Source organism: Telmatherina bonti, assembly GCF_933228915.1.
Source record: "Telmatherina bonti genome assembly, chromosome: 14".
NCBI lineage: Eukaryota > Metazoa > Chordata > Actinopteri > Atheriniformes > Telmatherinidae > Telmatherina > Telmatherina bonti.
Genome location: NC_136612.1, coordinates 17,151,053 through 17,168,127, shown reverse-complemented (window position 1 = coordinate 17,168,127; position 17,075 = coordinate 17,151,053). Strand labels below are relative to the sequence as shown.

The 17,075-nt window shown below is 37.2% G+C and overlaps 1 protein-coding gene across 1 annotated transcript in view; it reads left to right on the top strand.

Annotated features, from left to right (window-relative positions):
- Positions 1-17,075, top strand: part of myo15aa (myosin XVAa) — a 49,663-nt gene that overhangs the window by 15,659 nt on the left and 16,929 nt on the right. The window contains exons 21-40 of the mRNA XM_079253494.1: positions 789-906; positions 1,277-1,452; positions 2,017-2,101; positions 2,241-2,294; positions 2,423-2,504; positions 2,840-2,970; positions 3,997-4,092; positions 4,747-4,982; positions 5,990-6,180; positions 6,705-6,777; positions 6,914-7,105; positions 7,206-7,318; positions 8,586-8,680; positions 11,722-11,848; positions 14,839-14,903; positions 15,912-16,049; positions 16,135-16,192; positions 16,398-16,545; positions 16,623-16,716; positions 16,829-16,949. Of these exons, the coding sequence (XP_079109620.1) occupies positions 789-906; positions 1,277-1,452; positions 2,017-2,101; positions 2,241-2,294; positions 2,423-2,504; positions 2,840-2,970; positions 3,997-4,092; positions 4,747-4,982; positions 5,990-6,180; positions 6,705-6,777; positions 6,914-7,105; positions 7,206-7,318; positions 8,586-8,680; positions 11,722-11,848; positions 14,839-14,903; positions 15,912-16,049; positions 16,135-16,192; positions 16,398-16,545; positions 16,623-16,716; positions 16,829-16,949 (2,393 nt within the window). The remainder of the gene's footprint in view (positions 1-788; positions 907-1,276; positions 1,453-2,016; positions 2,102-2,240; positions 2,295-2,422; positions 2,505-2,839; positions 2,971-3,996; positions 4,093-4,746; positions 4,983-5,989; positions 6,181-6,704; positions 6,778-6,913; positions 7,106-7,205; positions 7,319-8,585; positions 8,681-11,721; positions 11,849-14,838; positions 14,904-15,911; positions 16,050-16,134; positions 16,193-16,397; positions 16,546-16,622; positions 16,717-16,828; positions 16,950-17,075) is intronic.

Genomic DNA, 17,075 nt, shown 5'->3' with positions numbered 1-17,075 from the left:
TAATTTTAAACTATTGAAATAAATAAATGTAAAATAAACATAAAAATATGTAAAACATCTTTGAAATATAAATATTTGAAAATTAGTAGAAAAAAGCAAGCTATCAAGCAACGTTTAGCAAAAAAGTGTTTTCAGCAACAGTGCACTGTCATCGTCATGTGAAGGTGGCAGAGCCACGGGGGGAAACAGAGTTTAATCAGATTAAAGATGGGCATAGAAATAGCTTCAAATGCCAAGTTTCAAATGGATGTGGCTTTTAGTGGCCAAATCAGACATAAATATGGCTTAATCTGTGAGTGAATCCAGTGGCAAAGATGTCTGCATGGCAAGTAACTGCTTAAAACTGTGTACTTGTGTGCCGACTTCTGCTGTGTGCCGTTTAAGACATTACCTATCCCAACTGGAGCTGTAGCTGTTATCAAACAAGGCCGTTAATACAGTTTTATAGCTCATCAAGTTTTCACTTTACACAGAATTGTTTGTCCATTCAGTCCAGTCCAGGTAGTAGTTAATGGCTTATTCTAATAGAATAAACATTTTTAGTGAATTAACAAAATACCAACAGAGACACACTTTGAAACGATTATAATAAAATGTTCTGTTATTGACTTCATTTTGTTACATGCTGAACCTTTAAATCGTGTAGGGAATCACATGAAAATGTGGCATGACTTTTAAAATCTGGGGTTTAAATATAAAGATGGATAATAAAAACACTTCTTGAGATAAAAATGTCTACATATGTATACATACATTGTAAATACACACATCTGCACATGCATCCTCAGGTATAAATCCCTTGTGGGGATTAGAGAGCTTCCAGCACCAACTGAGGAGAACTGCATTAGATTGCTGAGCAAACTGTGTCCCCTCCGACCAGGTATCTACTATGTGGGTGTCACAAAGGTAAGACCCGGCATCAAAGTTTAGTAACAATCAAAGTATTTTAAATCCCTTCTTAAGGCCCACCTTTTTTTCATTGGGATTTTTACCCAGAATGAGTTTGCTTTTATTGCTTGTATTGTTTCTTTTTTTTTTTTCATTGTTTTATATATATATATATATATTTTTTTTGTTTGTTTTATTGTTTATGTTTTAATATTTTCTAATTATTTTATGTTCAGCACTTTGTTCAGCAGTAGCTGTCAAAAAGTGCTTTATAAATAAAGTTGGCTTGGCTTGGCTGTTGTGAAAGAACGATGAAACTATTTCTGCTATTTTAATAAATGGCACACTGTATATTAATATAACATGTGCATGTGTGCGTGAGTTGTAGTTGTTTCTAAAGGAGGATGTGTACCAGCTGTTGGAGTGTAAAAGAGAGCGTTCCCGTCAGCTTGCGGCCCTCACACTGCAGCGTTACACCCGCATGTTCTTCGTCAGGAAACGATTTGTTGAGTTCCGCACCAAAATTGTCAAGTTTGAAGCATATTGCCGCGGCTTCCTCGTAAGGTGAGCTGTTGCATAGAAGTCTTAAAACCTTCATAAACATCTGAATACTGATTAGAAAAGTGAAGTTAAGTCTTAACAAAAACCACTTTGAATGGTTAATAAAAGCTTTTAATACAAACCTCTGAATTCAGAATGATTGTAGTGCTTTTACACTCACTAGTTACTGTATTAGGTACATGTGAGCCGCTACTTATTAACACAAATATTTAATCAGCCAATCACATCGCAGTAAGTCCATACAGGTGTGTGAAATGAGTTTGAAATTGAAACTCAGCATCATGATGCAGCAGAAAGAAGATTAAAGGAAGTTAAAATTTTGGTTCTTGATGCTAGACAGGTCTGATGAGTCTCCATTTATTCAGAAAGTCAGAATTTTCTATCAACAAGAAAAACACATCAGTATGGAACAAAATCTCAGAGAAATGTTTCTAAAAGCTTGTTGAATCAATGCAATAAAGAATTAAGGTAGTTCTCAAGGAAACATGATTCCCAGTTATTAAGTGGTCAGTGATGTACTTGATGCATTTGTAAAATTGTAATAAAACTTACATTCTCATATTCAAGGAAGCAATACGTCAAAATGAGGGCAAGTCTGGTCCGCTTCCGCTCTCTCGTCCATATGTACGTCAACCGGAAGCAATACATCAAGGTATGCAACTCTTTCCTTTAAAATAAGCTTTTTTTATCCTTTATTATTCTTTTGATTTCATAAAAATTAAAACCAAAGAAAGCAGATCTATGTTTTATTGGTAAATTAAAAGTATCTAGTGTGTGATTTCTGTTTGTAGATGAGGTTTGCAGTTAAGAGGAAAGCCGAAGAGGAGAGAAGGAGAAGAGAGATGGTAAAATTACTGTTTTTCCTTGTCTATTCTGGAGATGTATGGATGTTCAGTACAACATCAAAAGTGTTTAGCTTTGAAAAGAAATTTTGTTTGTTTTTTAAATAAACTAAAAGCTGTAACTATTTCAGGAGCTGTCCAGGAGAGAGGTGGTTAATGTCACACACTTGGTGATCCCTGTAGAACTTGGAGCTCTACTGCAGGCAGCAGGAGGTGTGTAGATTTTCACCCTCATAAGTATAAATCACATGGTGTACTAAGATTTAATTTATAAACTTAAGGTCTGAGAGCACTGTTTGGGTCTTTCAGTGTGTCCCATCTCATCCGAAACTATTTAATCTCACCTGACAGTACAGAGTGACAGTAGTTCATAAATAAACCAAGTTGTGAAAAATAAGGACTTTAATGGGGTTTCAAATAGGCCATAATGAGCTTGTCAGCTGATTTAGTTTAAAAAAAGGAAAGAGGCTGCTTTTTCCTTAAAGGACTCCATGTTCCTGTTTGTATCCTGGCTGACTTGTGATTCACCCTCATCTGTCTCTCCTCAGTCAAGAGGGAGCTGCACTCAGATTGTTTGGCTCTGCTTCAGGCTCCTCACATCCAGGAAGAGGGTCAACTCACCCTGCCTCTGGACATCAACAACTACCCTTTTCCTCGCTATGTACAGATCCACTTCAGGGTGAGGAGTGCATCAACATTCCCAACATGCTTTTAGGTATTTGTAGAACCGCTAAAGTTGTAAGGAAAAAAAAGCTACACATGACTTATCGGCAGAAAACATGGACTCAGTAACAGTACTGTTAGTGGAAACAATGGAAACTTCTTCATAAGGGTAATAATATAGTGTGTGAACATCATGGTTGTTCCCAACCTCTGAACTTTATGATTGAAGTGTATGAAGCAACTGTAATAATCAGCCATTGATTTGTGGAATTTAAGTTTGAAACATTTTTCATTTAGTGGTTGTTTCTTCTAGATAAGAGAAAATAAGAAGGTTAAAGTAACTTCACATTATTTTTTACAGCAATGACACACAGCCCAATAGGATATTATTTAAGGAACCAAGTAAAAGAAAGAGAGAAAATTAGAAGAAAGAGGACTCAAGATAGATGCTGAATCAGCCTTTTGTTACAGAGCACCAAACTGCAAAAATCTACCCAAGCATGGCTTTAAATTTTCTGCTAAAGCTAACAGTTGTTAAACATTAGCATTTTGGTTGTCATTAAATATTTTGGCCCCTGCCATCTGAATTGAATTTTATTTAAAAAGCACTTTCTTTACAAACAAAAGCAGAAGAAAATGCTGCTGAAGATACCAGCATATGATATGATATGATATGAAAAAATCAGCAAAGCTTTTTAAAAAGGAGTTTAGACACAGATCTTTGAGATTAGCATCTAGTAGCCATTGTTGCACTGATTGGCACTTTTTACTTTTACCTTCACTTTTGATAGCAAAAACACACTAAAGAAAAACTAAACAAACAAAAAAAGAACATGACTCCATCAAGAAACCAAAAGTGTAGTTAAGTAAACTGTGTTACACCTGTTAGCTAGCTTAGCTACGTGACTGTTCAAGACCTGAATGTGGAAATGATATTACGACAACGCCCCAAACCTGTTTATGTTTGTAGAAGCTCTCGACTTTATCATTCTAAATTCAGAGTAAAAACAGCATTAATACGGTAAATGTTTTTTTGCTTTAGGAACCAAAGTTTGGGCTGTTGATGGCCCCTTTAGAGTCACCGTTGACCCGGTTGGAGGACGACCTGCAAAAGGAGGCTCTGGAGCTTTTCAACATGGTGGATTGACATCTTATTTTGTACTATTTGAACTTCTTTGTGGTGCTCTGTATTACACACCATGTAATTTTGCCCTTTAGAACACAAGTTAAGTTTTTATCTTTGCTGCTGTTGCTCGGCCTTTGTAATTTGTTGACAGCAAATACCCAATAAAACACTCTTAACCTCCTGACTACCAGTAGTTCAAATTTGTCCTCTGTGGAGGACCTTTGTAAACCTAAATATTTTCATCTCCCTGAATGCTACTGAACTAACACCTTTTGGTTTTTAAAGAGGACAGTTAGTGCTTTTAAATGGTACCTCCTTTGTGGGGGTGGGGCTTTGAGAACTTTCTTTCTCTCTTGAAGAAAAAAGGCCTCCATTGCAACAAGCATGTTTTATGGGAAGAGCAAAAGTGCATAATACTTTTGTTTGTGCTGAGTTTTACTTGAAATTTTGTAGTTATATTTTCATTGAATATCTTATAAACACATTAAATCGTTTCTTAGATAAATATAACTGTATTTTACCACAATATTTAAAAGTTTAATCAATGTCCTCCGTAGTGGACATTTGTAGTTACACATTTTTTTTCCTGGTAGTCAGGAGGATATTACACAATCTAACCAGACCTAGTTATACATATTTTTTTGGTCTTTGTTCTGTCTTCTTTAGGTATTACGATTTATGGGGGACCCTCACCTGAATGGAGCACAAGAAAACATGTTTGGGAATTACATCATCCAAAAGGGTTTGTCATCTCCAGGGTTACGAGACGAGATCTTTGCCCAGATTTCCAATCAGGTGTGGAGGAACACAAATGCTGAGAACACGGAGCGAGGCTGGCTGCTGCTCATGGCGTGTGTTTGCTGCTTCGCACCCTCACCCAAAATGGAAAAATATCTGCTGAAGTGAGGAATAATTTATCTTAAATATGATTTATAAAAGACACAGATGATGTCAATATTTTTGAGTAGTTGTAATGTGGTGCTATTTAGAAAAGATTCAACTGCATCTGTGGATTTTAGTGGTTTTCACGTATATGTTTGTTCATTTGAGGTCATTTAAGACTTTCAAGGTGAGCAATTACACTTTTAAACCAATAAGAAAATCAGTGAAAAAAAGCAAACACATGGATAGAGTATTTGTATGTTTTATACCAGTAGTGAGCCTTGATGCGGTGTCTTGACTTGAAGGTGGCTGAAGAAGCTGAGTGGTACCAGAATACACATATTACAGTAATCAAGAGAGAATGGACAAAAGCATGCAGTCAGCAGCTGAAAGAACTGTCCCAATTTTTAGCAATTGTCTCATAGTGGGAAAACTACACTGAGCATCAAAAACCAAGGTTGGCATAAAATATAACTCTAACTTTCTAGCTGTTGTGTGTTTATTTGAAAGATAGTCATGTCTGGAACCAATAAAACTGATGATAGCTGGGAGACCAAACAAATTGACATATGAGCTTTTGTTACTGAACTTAAAAAAATGGGGCACTCAAGATTGATGTCAGAAGCTCTGACACTTGTAATGTCAGTTATCTTCTTTCTTTGAATGTTCGTAGTGTCGTGCAAGCCTAATGGGCTAAGCACATGGGTGTGTGACAGTTAAAAAAAAAAATCAATCAGTCAAAAATCAAATCATGTAAGGTTTCTGGGATCTTTTGGCTAAAGTTGTGAATACGACGGCCAAACAGTTAATTAGTTGGTGCTTTGCACTCTTCAATCAGCCAAGTGCTGACATCAGAGTGGCCCTTTCAAATGAAGCTGGCCTTGAAAGAATGAAAACACCCATGCTGCACAGTATGAGAAACATTTTCTAACCACTGCTACATGTGCATTTATTCTAGTAGATTCCCAAATGAACAAACGTGCTTAGGCAAATGAGAATGACATGAGCTTTGACCATTGCCTTCCAGGTTTGTGTCAGACCACTCCCCTGCAGGTTGTCAGGCATTGCTGCAACACAGACTCATCCAAGCCAATCAGAAGATGCAACTAAGCTTAGGCCCCAGCCCGGAAACTGCACGAACTTATCCACTGTCACTGCTGGAGTGGACAGCCAATAGGAAGAAGGCCAACATGGTCTTACAGGTGCACTGTTTTGATGGTGAGATGCGTAATGCAGTTTTAAACTTTTTTTTTTTGTCTCGTTTTGTTTTCATTGTTGTTTTGTTTGAATTATTTATAGAAATGACAGACAAAATATTTCACATTTAAATTCCTATAAATGCATGAGTGTGTGTATGTTTATATTACATGAAATTGGGACATAATATAGTTTTCAATTTATGCTTTAAAAAACGAAACAAAAGAAAAACAAAAGAATGCCTAAAAGCAGATTGGATATCATACACCATGATATTCACTTACTTTTTGAATGGGCACACACCTCAAAGAAACTCAGATTGCCAGGGATCACTTTTATTGAGTGGGATCAATTACAGCCTCTTATCATTGATTATTCATTGCCAGTCAGGATCAGGTGATGGGACCTAAGCTCTATGGTCTTTGAACTGTGCACTTTAGATACAGTTTGCTTGTAATCTCTAAACCATTAGTGTGATTCCAAAGCTACAAAAGAAATAAATAATTGAGGATGTTGCTTGTGCATTCATTAATCTTTCTCTGCAGGAGGGTCATTCCTCTGTCCACTTCATTCATGGACCAGTGGAGAGGATTTAGCCGGACACATTCTGCGACACAGGTGCTACTATTATGCAGTGAATGTTCACTTAGCATATACTGAACTGTGGTGGTATACTTCATTTAAATAACTAATAAATGAGTTGTTATTAACGGCTATATGAAGATATCTGAATATCTGAATTGTGGTCTTGCAGGGGAGTGTCAGATGGTTCCAGGGGGTGTTCAATTCTGATGAAGGAGCATGGCCAGTGGGTGGAGTTAGCAGGACACGACTATGTGATGGACTTGATTGCTGACCTAGAGCTTCCTTTGGACTTCCCAAAACAGAAGAGTTACTTCATCATCAGCACTGACAACCCGTCTAGAGTCAGGGCTAATACAAGCCTGTTAGTATTTAAACCATGAATACGCACGCTCTGGCATCAAATACATTGCATTACACCAAAGAGAATATATAACAAATACCTTGTTCCCTCTTTTTTTCAGTACTTTGTTTGGTGGTGGCTTTGACTCAGATGAGGAGCTTCCTTCATCCGTTCCTCTTAAAAGCAGCAGAACTGCCTACAGCCTGCCTGATTCTGATGGTTACTTTAGCCATGGTACAGAAAAGCATACAAATACACCACAGAGACATTTAACCATTTAGAGGTTACCCTGGGATTGTGACCTTAGATTTTTATGCAACATGCTCTTGACCGGTTTTTGAATTTCCTCCATTTATTAAGTGCAATCTAAATGTGGATTGGTTAAATCTAAACTCAACAGCAATTGTTTTGTATGAGTTTTCAGGCTTGATGAGCATAAACAACTCTTTTGGAAAATTTTATGACATACTTCTTACAGTGTGTTCTTACACCTTTGACCAGCTGGTGTGTTGGAGATCAGGTTTAAGACATGCACATTTGTCAGGTTTAGGGCCAGACTGAATGACGTCTGTTCTGCAGTGGTGTCGTGTATGCAGAATGGCGGTTAAAGTTAATGTGCTCCTGATATGCTTTGAACTGGAAAAAAGGTTAATTTCAAAGTCAGTTTCTTCTTTATATTGGAAATTAAGATGTACATTTTTTAGCCCTATTACAGCCATAACATCATTATTTTTTTATTGTTGTTTTTTTTTTTTTTGTTTTTTTTTTAAGCTACTTATTGGTACCAATGGTTAGATAAAGATGAAGCCAATCCCAGAAATTAGCATGCGGGATGCAGGGTACACACCTTGGACAGGTCACCCGTCCATTGCAGGGCCAGCACAGACACACAAACAGTCATTTATGCTTTCATTCATTACTTGAGAGAATTTAGAGTCATCAGTGAACCTAACAGAATAAACTTCACTTATTAATAACTCTACAAGAACAAATAAGTTGCTCCAGCTGAGTATAAAACCTGGCAAAGAAGAAGTTTCAGCTGCAGGTAGACCTACAGTCAGAGGATAGTTTTGCCTTGAACTGGGCTGCTTTCCAATGTATAAATGCATCAAATGGACAAAATGACTAGTGTCTTGGATTCTTTGAAATATTTGGCCATTTGGAAGAAAATGTGATATATATATATATATATATATATATATATATATATATATATATATATATGCCTTTATGGCAGAAAGAGCTTATAGGGTTGTTCTTACGAAATGCATTTAAATTGGATAGTGAAGGAGATGAAATTTAAAAGTGCACTCGAACAATTTTGATATGAACACCATTAGTGAAACAGGACCATTTTTAAGAAACTAATGCAAAAGTTTGCTGGAGGTCTTGATGGAAATTTTAAAAGACATTTGTTGGAGAAATGTTTATCCCTCTTAAAATTATATTGAATATTAAGAATGAAGTAGATATTCAAAGCATATGTGCTGTTTGTCTCCAGCGGAGTCAGATGCATTCAGTGATGGTCAAACTCAGAGAGGAATGGACCGCTACCTGGACAGCCTGTTTGATCCTGTGCTCTCAGATAACGGCGTAGTGAGTGCTCACTCTGATTTCCTGCACATAACACTTTCACAATATGGATTTACTTTGTTGCCCACTTCTTCTCAATGCCCTAAAGTCTTTACACAATATCTTACAATTTTTTGCATAAAGTATATACTATATTTGGTTGTGAGTATATATGGATGGGCTCCATGTTGCAGCTCAGTGTCTACTTTTTTATTGCATGTGGACAGTAAAGCTAAACCTTATACTATAGTTCAGACCGTTTTGCTGTTCACAAACAGTACATTTGAATATCATTTGATTTTGGACTCAATTGAGAAGCAAAGAACTGAAACAAAGTTGTTAATACACATTTTTACATAAGTTCAATTGCAGTTCCAAACCAAACCAAATCCGTCAGGGCACTGTGTTAAAATATAGTTTAAAATAGAAAGCAGTAATGTTCAAACTTTATGAACCAATGTTTTATTGATAATATGAAATAGGAATAAATATTATGGTGAAGTAAATGCTCGTCTTGAATTTGATGGCTGTAACGTGTCTCAAGTTGGTAATAAAAAGCTGGGAACGTAGGTAATACCAAAAAGAAAACAGTTGAAGGGACATGCTGTAACTCTGTAACATGATTGGGCATAAAAGAGCAGCTTAGAGAGGTAGAGTCTCTCAGAAAAAAATAAAAAGAAGACCCTGCATCTACGAATTGTGTAGCAATTTCAGACTAAACTTCTTCAACATATAATTTTGAAGACTATAAATATTTTATATCTACAGTATAAATCATCATATCAAATCAAATCAAACTTTATTTGTATAGCACTTTTCGTGCTTAAAAACAATACAAAGTGCTTTATATAATAAAACAATTTACATTAAAATAGATAAAACACACACACACATACACCCACATTCCCCTTTCACCCACCCACAACGCCCCTCATATCATATCTAGAAGCATGTTTGTAAACCCAATATCATACTAGATACCTGTAAAAAAAAAAAAAAAAGAAAAAAGTTATGGTAATGTCATGGAAATTACTACCTCAGCTTAGGAGCACTTCCAGAAATTAGAGTGTGTGAACACATATTGCTGCTCCATCCAGAAATGCCAGTTAAGGTGGTATCATGCTGAAACCTCACCATCTTCCCTCAACCAAAGCGCGTTTGAAATGGTCTCTTATTAAGGGGAATGTTTGTTCATTGTTTAGACTAATTACAATGTGACACTTCAGGAAATCCTCCATCCTTTTGACTCTTGAGAATTGGGACGACCTAGCTTGTTATCAAGCCAGTTTCTTCTGATATGGAGTGCATTACTGTCTTTGGAAGCAGAAATTTGCACATCTGGAAAGGCACTACGGACAGCTGAACAGTACAGTTTTTAGAGGAATGTATAGCTCTCAGTAATGTCATTAATACGGGTCAATCACTGGCCCCCTTTTGAAGTATGACAACGATCAACTCTACAATAAATGCACCAGAGATGAGTAAAATGTAAAGCTTGTTTTCAAAATTGGAATAAACAAAGTCAAAGTTATTATAATATCTTACCAAGACATTAGCCTATACTACAGCAGCACAGCTTTAAAGGAAAATAGTCATGTAAAAATATTTGATACATCAAATATGGCAAAATGTGACAAAGGAGACCCAACGCTGTTGAGCGGCTCAAATCTTATTTTTGGACAAGAACAGGACATTTCTTTTCTTCTAGGTCTACAGTAAATGAAATTTTTCTCAAATGTGTCTGTAGGTGGTGGAGGGGGTGGTGGCAGAGACAGATGGCTGCCTGTTGTTGAGCCGGGTTCTGCCGGAGGTTTCCTTCCTGTTAAAAAGGAGTTTTTTTTCCTTCCTACAGTCGCCAGTGTGCTTGCTCAGGATGGGAGATTGAGTTGGAGCTTCCAACTCAATCTGTTGGTTTCCTGATATAGGCTCTTATGAATTGGCTTTCATTATCTTTTTTTTTCCTGTCTGTAAAGCATCTTGAGATGGTATGGCGTGATTTGACGTTATAAATTAAGTTGAATTGAGTTGAAATGGTATCTCTTTGCACTAAAATAACTGATCAGTGAATGTGTGCATATTTTAAATGATTATTTATATATTTAAATGAAACTATTATTACTAATAAACTAATAATAATTAAGAAAGAAGGAAATGAGGGTGCAACTTCAGGTCCTAATTGTATGAAGCTGTCATGACAGACTCATTCTGCCTCCTCTGCCATCTGAGGGTGAATGGCACTGAGTGGTGATGGATGAGTGGAACATGTGATCCATTGCCTCTGTTCGTGTATGAATGGAGCCAACAAGTGGGATGATTAGGTTACTGAATGACCTACCGTATTTAACTGCAACAGCAAGCAGGACATATAGCAACCCTTTGAATGATTAGCTTTACGTTAGCTTCATAAGCAGACAAGAAAAGACAGAGGGACCCATTACTGAATGTAAATGTGGAAAGTTCCTCCCTTGAGGGCTTTACCAAAGATATTGAGAAATACACAAAACTGACCTTCATATAAAGGTTTCTGTCAACATACTAGGTTTTAACAGCAAGAAATATGTTATATTTTGCAATCTTATTTTATTTTATTTCCTCCAGATGAAATTACATTTTTAATTTTATGTATGATTTTTTTGTTGTCACTAACTATCTTAAAGGACCAGTAAAGCTGCAGACCCAAAAATGTAATAATTAAACATAACAATAAGATTTCCTTTTTTTTTAGGACAATTGAACTTTTTGTTATTACAGATTTAGTGGCAGATATATGAATTTGATGTGCCAACAAGTTTGTGACAGCTATATTTTTGTAGGATGGAGCATCTTCTATAACATGTATGGTACTTCCTGCAGAGTATTCAGTTCCTGCAGCTCTACTGGCTCCCTCAGAGAGGGTCTGGATCAGCCATCACAGCACACTCCATCTCCCATGTTCTTTTAGTCTCAGTTATTTTAGTACACTCTTATTTATCCCCTTTTCATGTCTTATAAACTCCAGTTTCCCCATCTGCAAGCATTTTTGCCTTCTGCTGAACCTTGGCTACCTGGTTCTCTTTTCTGTCCAGGACATGGAAAAGACTGGAGGTTTGACAGCAAGGATGAAGGGAGGAGGGGGGATAGGTGTCACAGGAGGAAAAGGAGAGAGTCAGTCACCCCACAGCCGGCCTTATCCACCAGGAATACATCCAGGAGGTATTTTTTTAAGTTTTTTAATGTGTTTTTTCCTGTCTTTATGTCTGTTATAACTACAGATTGATATATTTTTGTGTCATTGTTTGTTTTCTGAATTTCCATGTTGACTTATTTTCTCTCCTTTTGTCCATTATCCATCCTTCTCCCTGACTCTGTCTCTCTGTTGGCATCAATTATTCATCTTGATCTAAGTGGGTCCTAAATAGTTGGCTGTAGACTTGGTTTGATAAATAGTTTAGCCTTTTTTCTCACTTCAGATCTGCTACTGAATGCTGGATACGCTATAAATTCGAAGAAAAAAAATGTGGGTTATTGTGTTTTAAACCCACTCTACTTGGGTAAATAATGAAGAGAATGTTTTAATACAGTTCATCCCTGCTATTAGAATAAAAATGGAAAGATTATAAAAAGCCAGAGACAATAAGAGATACAATTATGGCAATGACAAGAGTGTTTCCATATTGTTAGCTGAATTACACTGAGAAGTGTAATGCCTTTGATACAATGTCAGAGCTATGTATTGTCTTCAATGTCCCCTCATGCTCAAAACAGAGGTTTACATGTTTTATTATTTTTATGGAAAAGAAAACTGATTAATCCTGAATTCTCAAACTCTCACATGCTGAACTTAGCCCTGTTTGGCAACTACAGTATAGTTTCCAGATTTCCTTTAATGGTCAAATTCAGCAGGCATTGCACCACGACTAGAGTGTGTACTTTATCCGCTGTCAAGATTTTAAAGGTTTTTCCACTACTGCAAGCAATTACTCTTGAGTATTGGAGGGTAGAAACTATGTGGCAATGTGCTGTGAGGAATCGATGAAACATGAAGTCAGTGATAGCTCCAGCTGCATCTTGCTCACCAAGCGGAATGAGCTAGTAAGAGTTGTTAATTGCGCTAAATTGGGCCATAAATTGGGACAGGGTGAGTGGTTGTTACAAGCTGGAAACTGGCCTGAATACCACTAGCTGCATCAGTTAATGGAGTGGTCAACATTAACTCCAACTTACTTCTTCTCATTATTTGCACTTTTTGCTAAGTGCTGATTTTGGTGGTGAAAGGTAGTGAAATGAGCTCTAGATCACATTCTAGCTGAATTTGAAGTGATATAATGTTTGAAAATGTAGTTTGTGTTAAAAAAAAAAGGATACTGGCGTGTACATCAACATCATCTCTTTGCCTCTCCCTTGACAAACTGGAATTTGACCAATACCCAAATACATCCCCCAATTCCTTTCATCTTCATGAGGACATCTCTTGGAGAAAGCTCTCTTTCTATCTTAAATAATTACAACCTCTTTGGACTTTATGATTGGTGCAAAGCAAATCTAGGGGTACCCAAGATTAAGGATTGAAGGAGGGAAATGATCATGCTAGGTTTGTTTTAAAGCTACAGTGTAGTTTGCCAACCTTAATCTGTTATTAAGAGGCTTTGAGCACTCTGGCCTCATTATTTTCAATTCAATTTCAATTTATTTTTATTTAAAAGGGACAATGCCAGTTAATGAACGTCATGGACAGTTTGCAGATGTAAACAAGCCAGATTATAGCCGTAGACTAATTTCCATCTGTTGTCCCCTAACAGATATTCCCTAAAATTACAAATAACACATTGTAAAAGCTTATTATTCCATTATTAAACAATCATTATTATAAAAGTCATTACATTCGTTACATTCGTTAATACACCGAACAGACGTGCCTGAGTACAACCATAACAGAGTGATGTGACATAGATAATGGATTAGCTAATATCTGCTTTACCAAGTATTTTCTCTTCGTTATGTTTTTGCTCCTCTCCCTTTGTCACTGATGTTTTTCATTCTTCGCTGTTGCTATAGAGAAGTACTAAATTGAACTTACCTGATCTCTTTCCAGACCTCTGAATATTTTTACTACCGCTCTACATGTTGCTGTTTTTTTCCTTCTCTTTTTTCCCATTGACTAAAAGAACTTTAAACTATCAAGGAAATTAATGAAAAACTAATAATTGCTGTGCAGCATGGACACAAAAGTTATTTTAGTTTTATTTTTTTTACTGTTGAACTTTTATTTAACCATGTGAATTGAGAAACAGTTCTCATTTGAAATGATGATTTGGGCCCTTCATATTAATCTTTCAAATAGTTGCATAGATATTTCAGCCTTCACATTGTGAACTGCTATAGACATACATTTAGGTTTACGAATAATGGCCATTCTGACAGTATTTCATTCATTTGTCTATCCAAATGGCTATCTGTTATATCTTAAAATGCTGAAAGTATCTCTGGCATCCTACAATGACTGAAGACATATGATGCCATTTATATGAATTTATAGCAGCAGTAGAGCACCACAGGAGCCACCATTCTTGGATCTAACCCTATTCCATGCCTACTACTCCTCAAGCTGTGCCAGTGCTGCCGGTAGCAGGAGGAATGATGCCCCCCGTCCCTGCCATGCCAATCCCCTCCCACCACCATCACCACGAACAATACCAACAAGAACAGCAAGAACAACCACAACAACAGTACCACCAGTACAACCAGCCCCAACAGCCTTACCCCCTGCAGACCTCTTCGGCAACCCCACCTGCCACTCGTGTAGCACCCACCCCATTGCCCTCTCGCACCCCAGAAGCCATGTCTGCAGCTTCTTCTGCTGCAGATCGAGGCGCTGATGTAACATCTCATGTCAGTGTCCCGGGTCTGCAGGGGGTGCCCTCATTCCCAACCACATCTGTGGTTCCAGGCTTACCTGTGATGACAGGTGTGCCAGGTACAATGAAAGAGTGTGCGTTGGGTTTCCCAGCATGTGTGGCCTAAAGTGCGTTGGCATTGTGAACTTTAAAATATGTTTAGCATTTTCATGAGTTGGCACATTTCCTTTGTGTGTGGTTTGTGTGAAGCAGATAGGTTTGCCATTTTTAATGGAGAGATTTCAATGGGTTTTTACTGTTTTACTGGTCTACTGCAGCTTCTTATTGCAATGGTTTGTTCTTCCTCAGGATCGGAGCAGACAGTTCTGACTCAGCAGCAACAAGCCATCATCAACCAGCAAGCTATCATTCTGGTGTGACACACTTATTTTCTCTCCACACAGCTCAGATAAAAGTACCAATGTTGGCACATTGGGTTACATGAAGTGACTTTAATGGTGGACAAATAAAATTTACACTGTAAGATGAGGGTCACTTTATTTGCTAGCTAGCAACAACAGTTTGCTAGCAATCATCCTCAAAATGATAAATGATTTAGCTCTTGAATAGAAAGAATAAATAGATTTTAGGCAACATGAAAGGGGGTATTCAGTGAAAGCATACAGAATTAGATGAAAAGATAAAAATTACTACAGCTTTTTATGCTAAACACAAAGCTTCAGTAATCCAATAGCTAAAGAGCAAAACAAAACCCAGTTCAAACCAAATCCATCTATTTGTTTATTTGTGTAATCTAATTTGTTTCACTTCATTAAAAACTAAGGGTTATTTTGGACAGAAAAATAAAAATCCTAGAATTTGGTTATAATTGGACAGAGACATGCTAGCTGTTTCCAGTACTGTTTAGTAAAGTTAGCCAGATGTTAGTATGAATACATACATATATTCACAAGGATTATAATGTCACGGAGATTAATAAGTCTGTGACAAGATTTTAGATAACAAATAGGCTAATTTTTTTTTACTAAATTAATTGCCTTACTCCACAATTTATTCTTACTGCAGAACATATAGTTGTGCTTGCTCACATGGTAAAAATTTAGCACTGTTACTATAAAAACTAAGAAACTGTGAGATGTGAACATATGAACGTATATTTTATGTAATTTAATGATAGTTCCAAACCTAACTAGTTGTTTTAATCCCCAAAGTTTAATACCAAGCCTAGTAAATTATGTTTGAAGGTGAAATTGAAAAGTGAGGGATTTATTGGAAAAATGTTGGTTCAGATCGATGGCTCAAACTGAGGTTTGTCGCATGTCTGAAAGCCTGAGACTGTCAGGATGGATAAACTCTCACATGTAGGTAAACTACAGCTGACATGTATTTCAGAATATTGGATGTATGTTTCTGTGCTGCAGGCTCAGCAGATGACCATGCAGGCCATTGCAATCCAGCACCAAATGTTATCCTCCTTCCCTCCCGTTGCTCCAGCTCCACAGTCACCACCCTCACATCATCACACACACATGCCCCAGCGCTCACACACACCCAGTCCTGTGAGTATACACGTACCATGCTTTGGTGATGTATTAGCATTTTAAACATAAATTTTCAGCAGCATGTTTTCTTGTTTCTCTGCAGACCAAAGAGAGCGAGGAGCTGCACAAGCCCAGTCCTACAGCTGTTCAGCGGAAAACAAGTATGTCTCTTTAATTCTGTGTGGTGTGAATGCAAGGATTAGATCGATTTATGTGCATCCAGTTAAAAATCTACAATGGAATAATGTTGATTATTACTTTGAAGAGTTCTTTTGTGGGTCTTGGACAAAGGAATAAAGATGTCAGGAAAGAACCTCAACATTCCTGGTTTGTGTTTGCTTAATGTAATGGAAAGATATTTTTCAGGTCCAACACGCGGACCCCCTCCTGAGGATGTGGTTCGATCCAGTGTGAGCAATACGGAGCGCATGGACCCCAGCCATGATATTAAAGATATCATCAAACAACACCAGCCTGCAGGAACAACATCTTCTACTGGGTCTTCCTCACAAAAGTAACACACTGAACACAATGTTGTAATAAATAATAAATGCAAAACACAGATGATTGTAATTGCTTTTGTGTTTGTAGGAAAAGTGACGGAAAGAGTTTTGTGAAGAAACCAGACCCTCACGATGAAGCTATGGAGATCCTTAAAGATCAAATGGCAAACCCACCACAGCCGGTACACAACAACTCTACATCTGCCAAATACACAGAGACATACAATATACATAAGCCAAAAATTTTACCTTTATACCAAATCATAATCATATCTTACTTATTTCATGTATAAGTCTCAGAAAAAACACCAGCCTTCCCAACAAAAAGAAGATGGAGGTTTAAAAGTTACCACGGCAACTAAGCCTCGACCTGCAGGGCCAGGCAGCTCCACCATGACCCCCAGCCATCCTCCAGGTAAACTTAGGGTGCATTCAAACCAGGATGGTCTGCTAGACTCAGTTTGATTGGGGACTTTGTTTAATTGTAGGTGGATGTATCTGTAAGGACCGAGATTGTGTTCACACTGCACTTTGGTCAAAC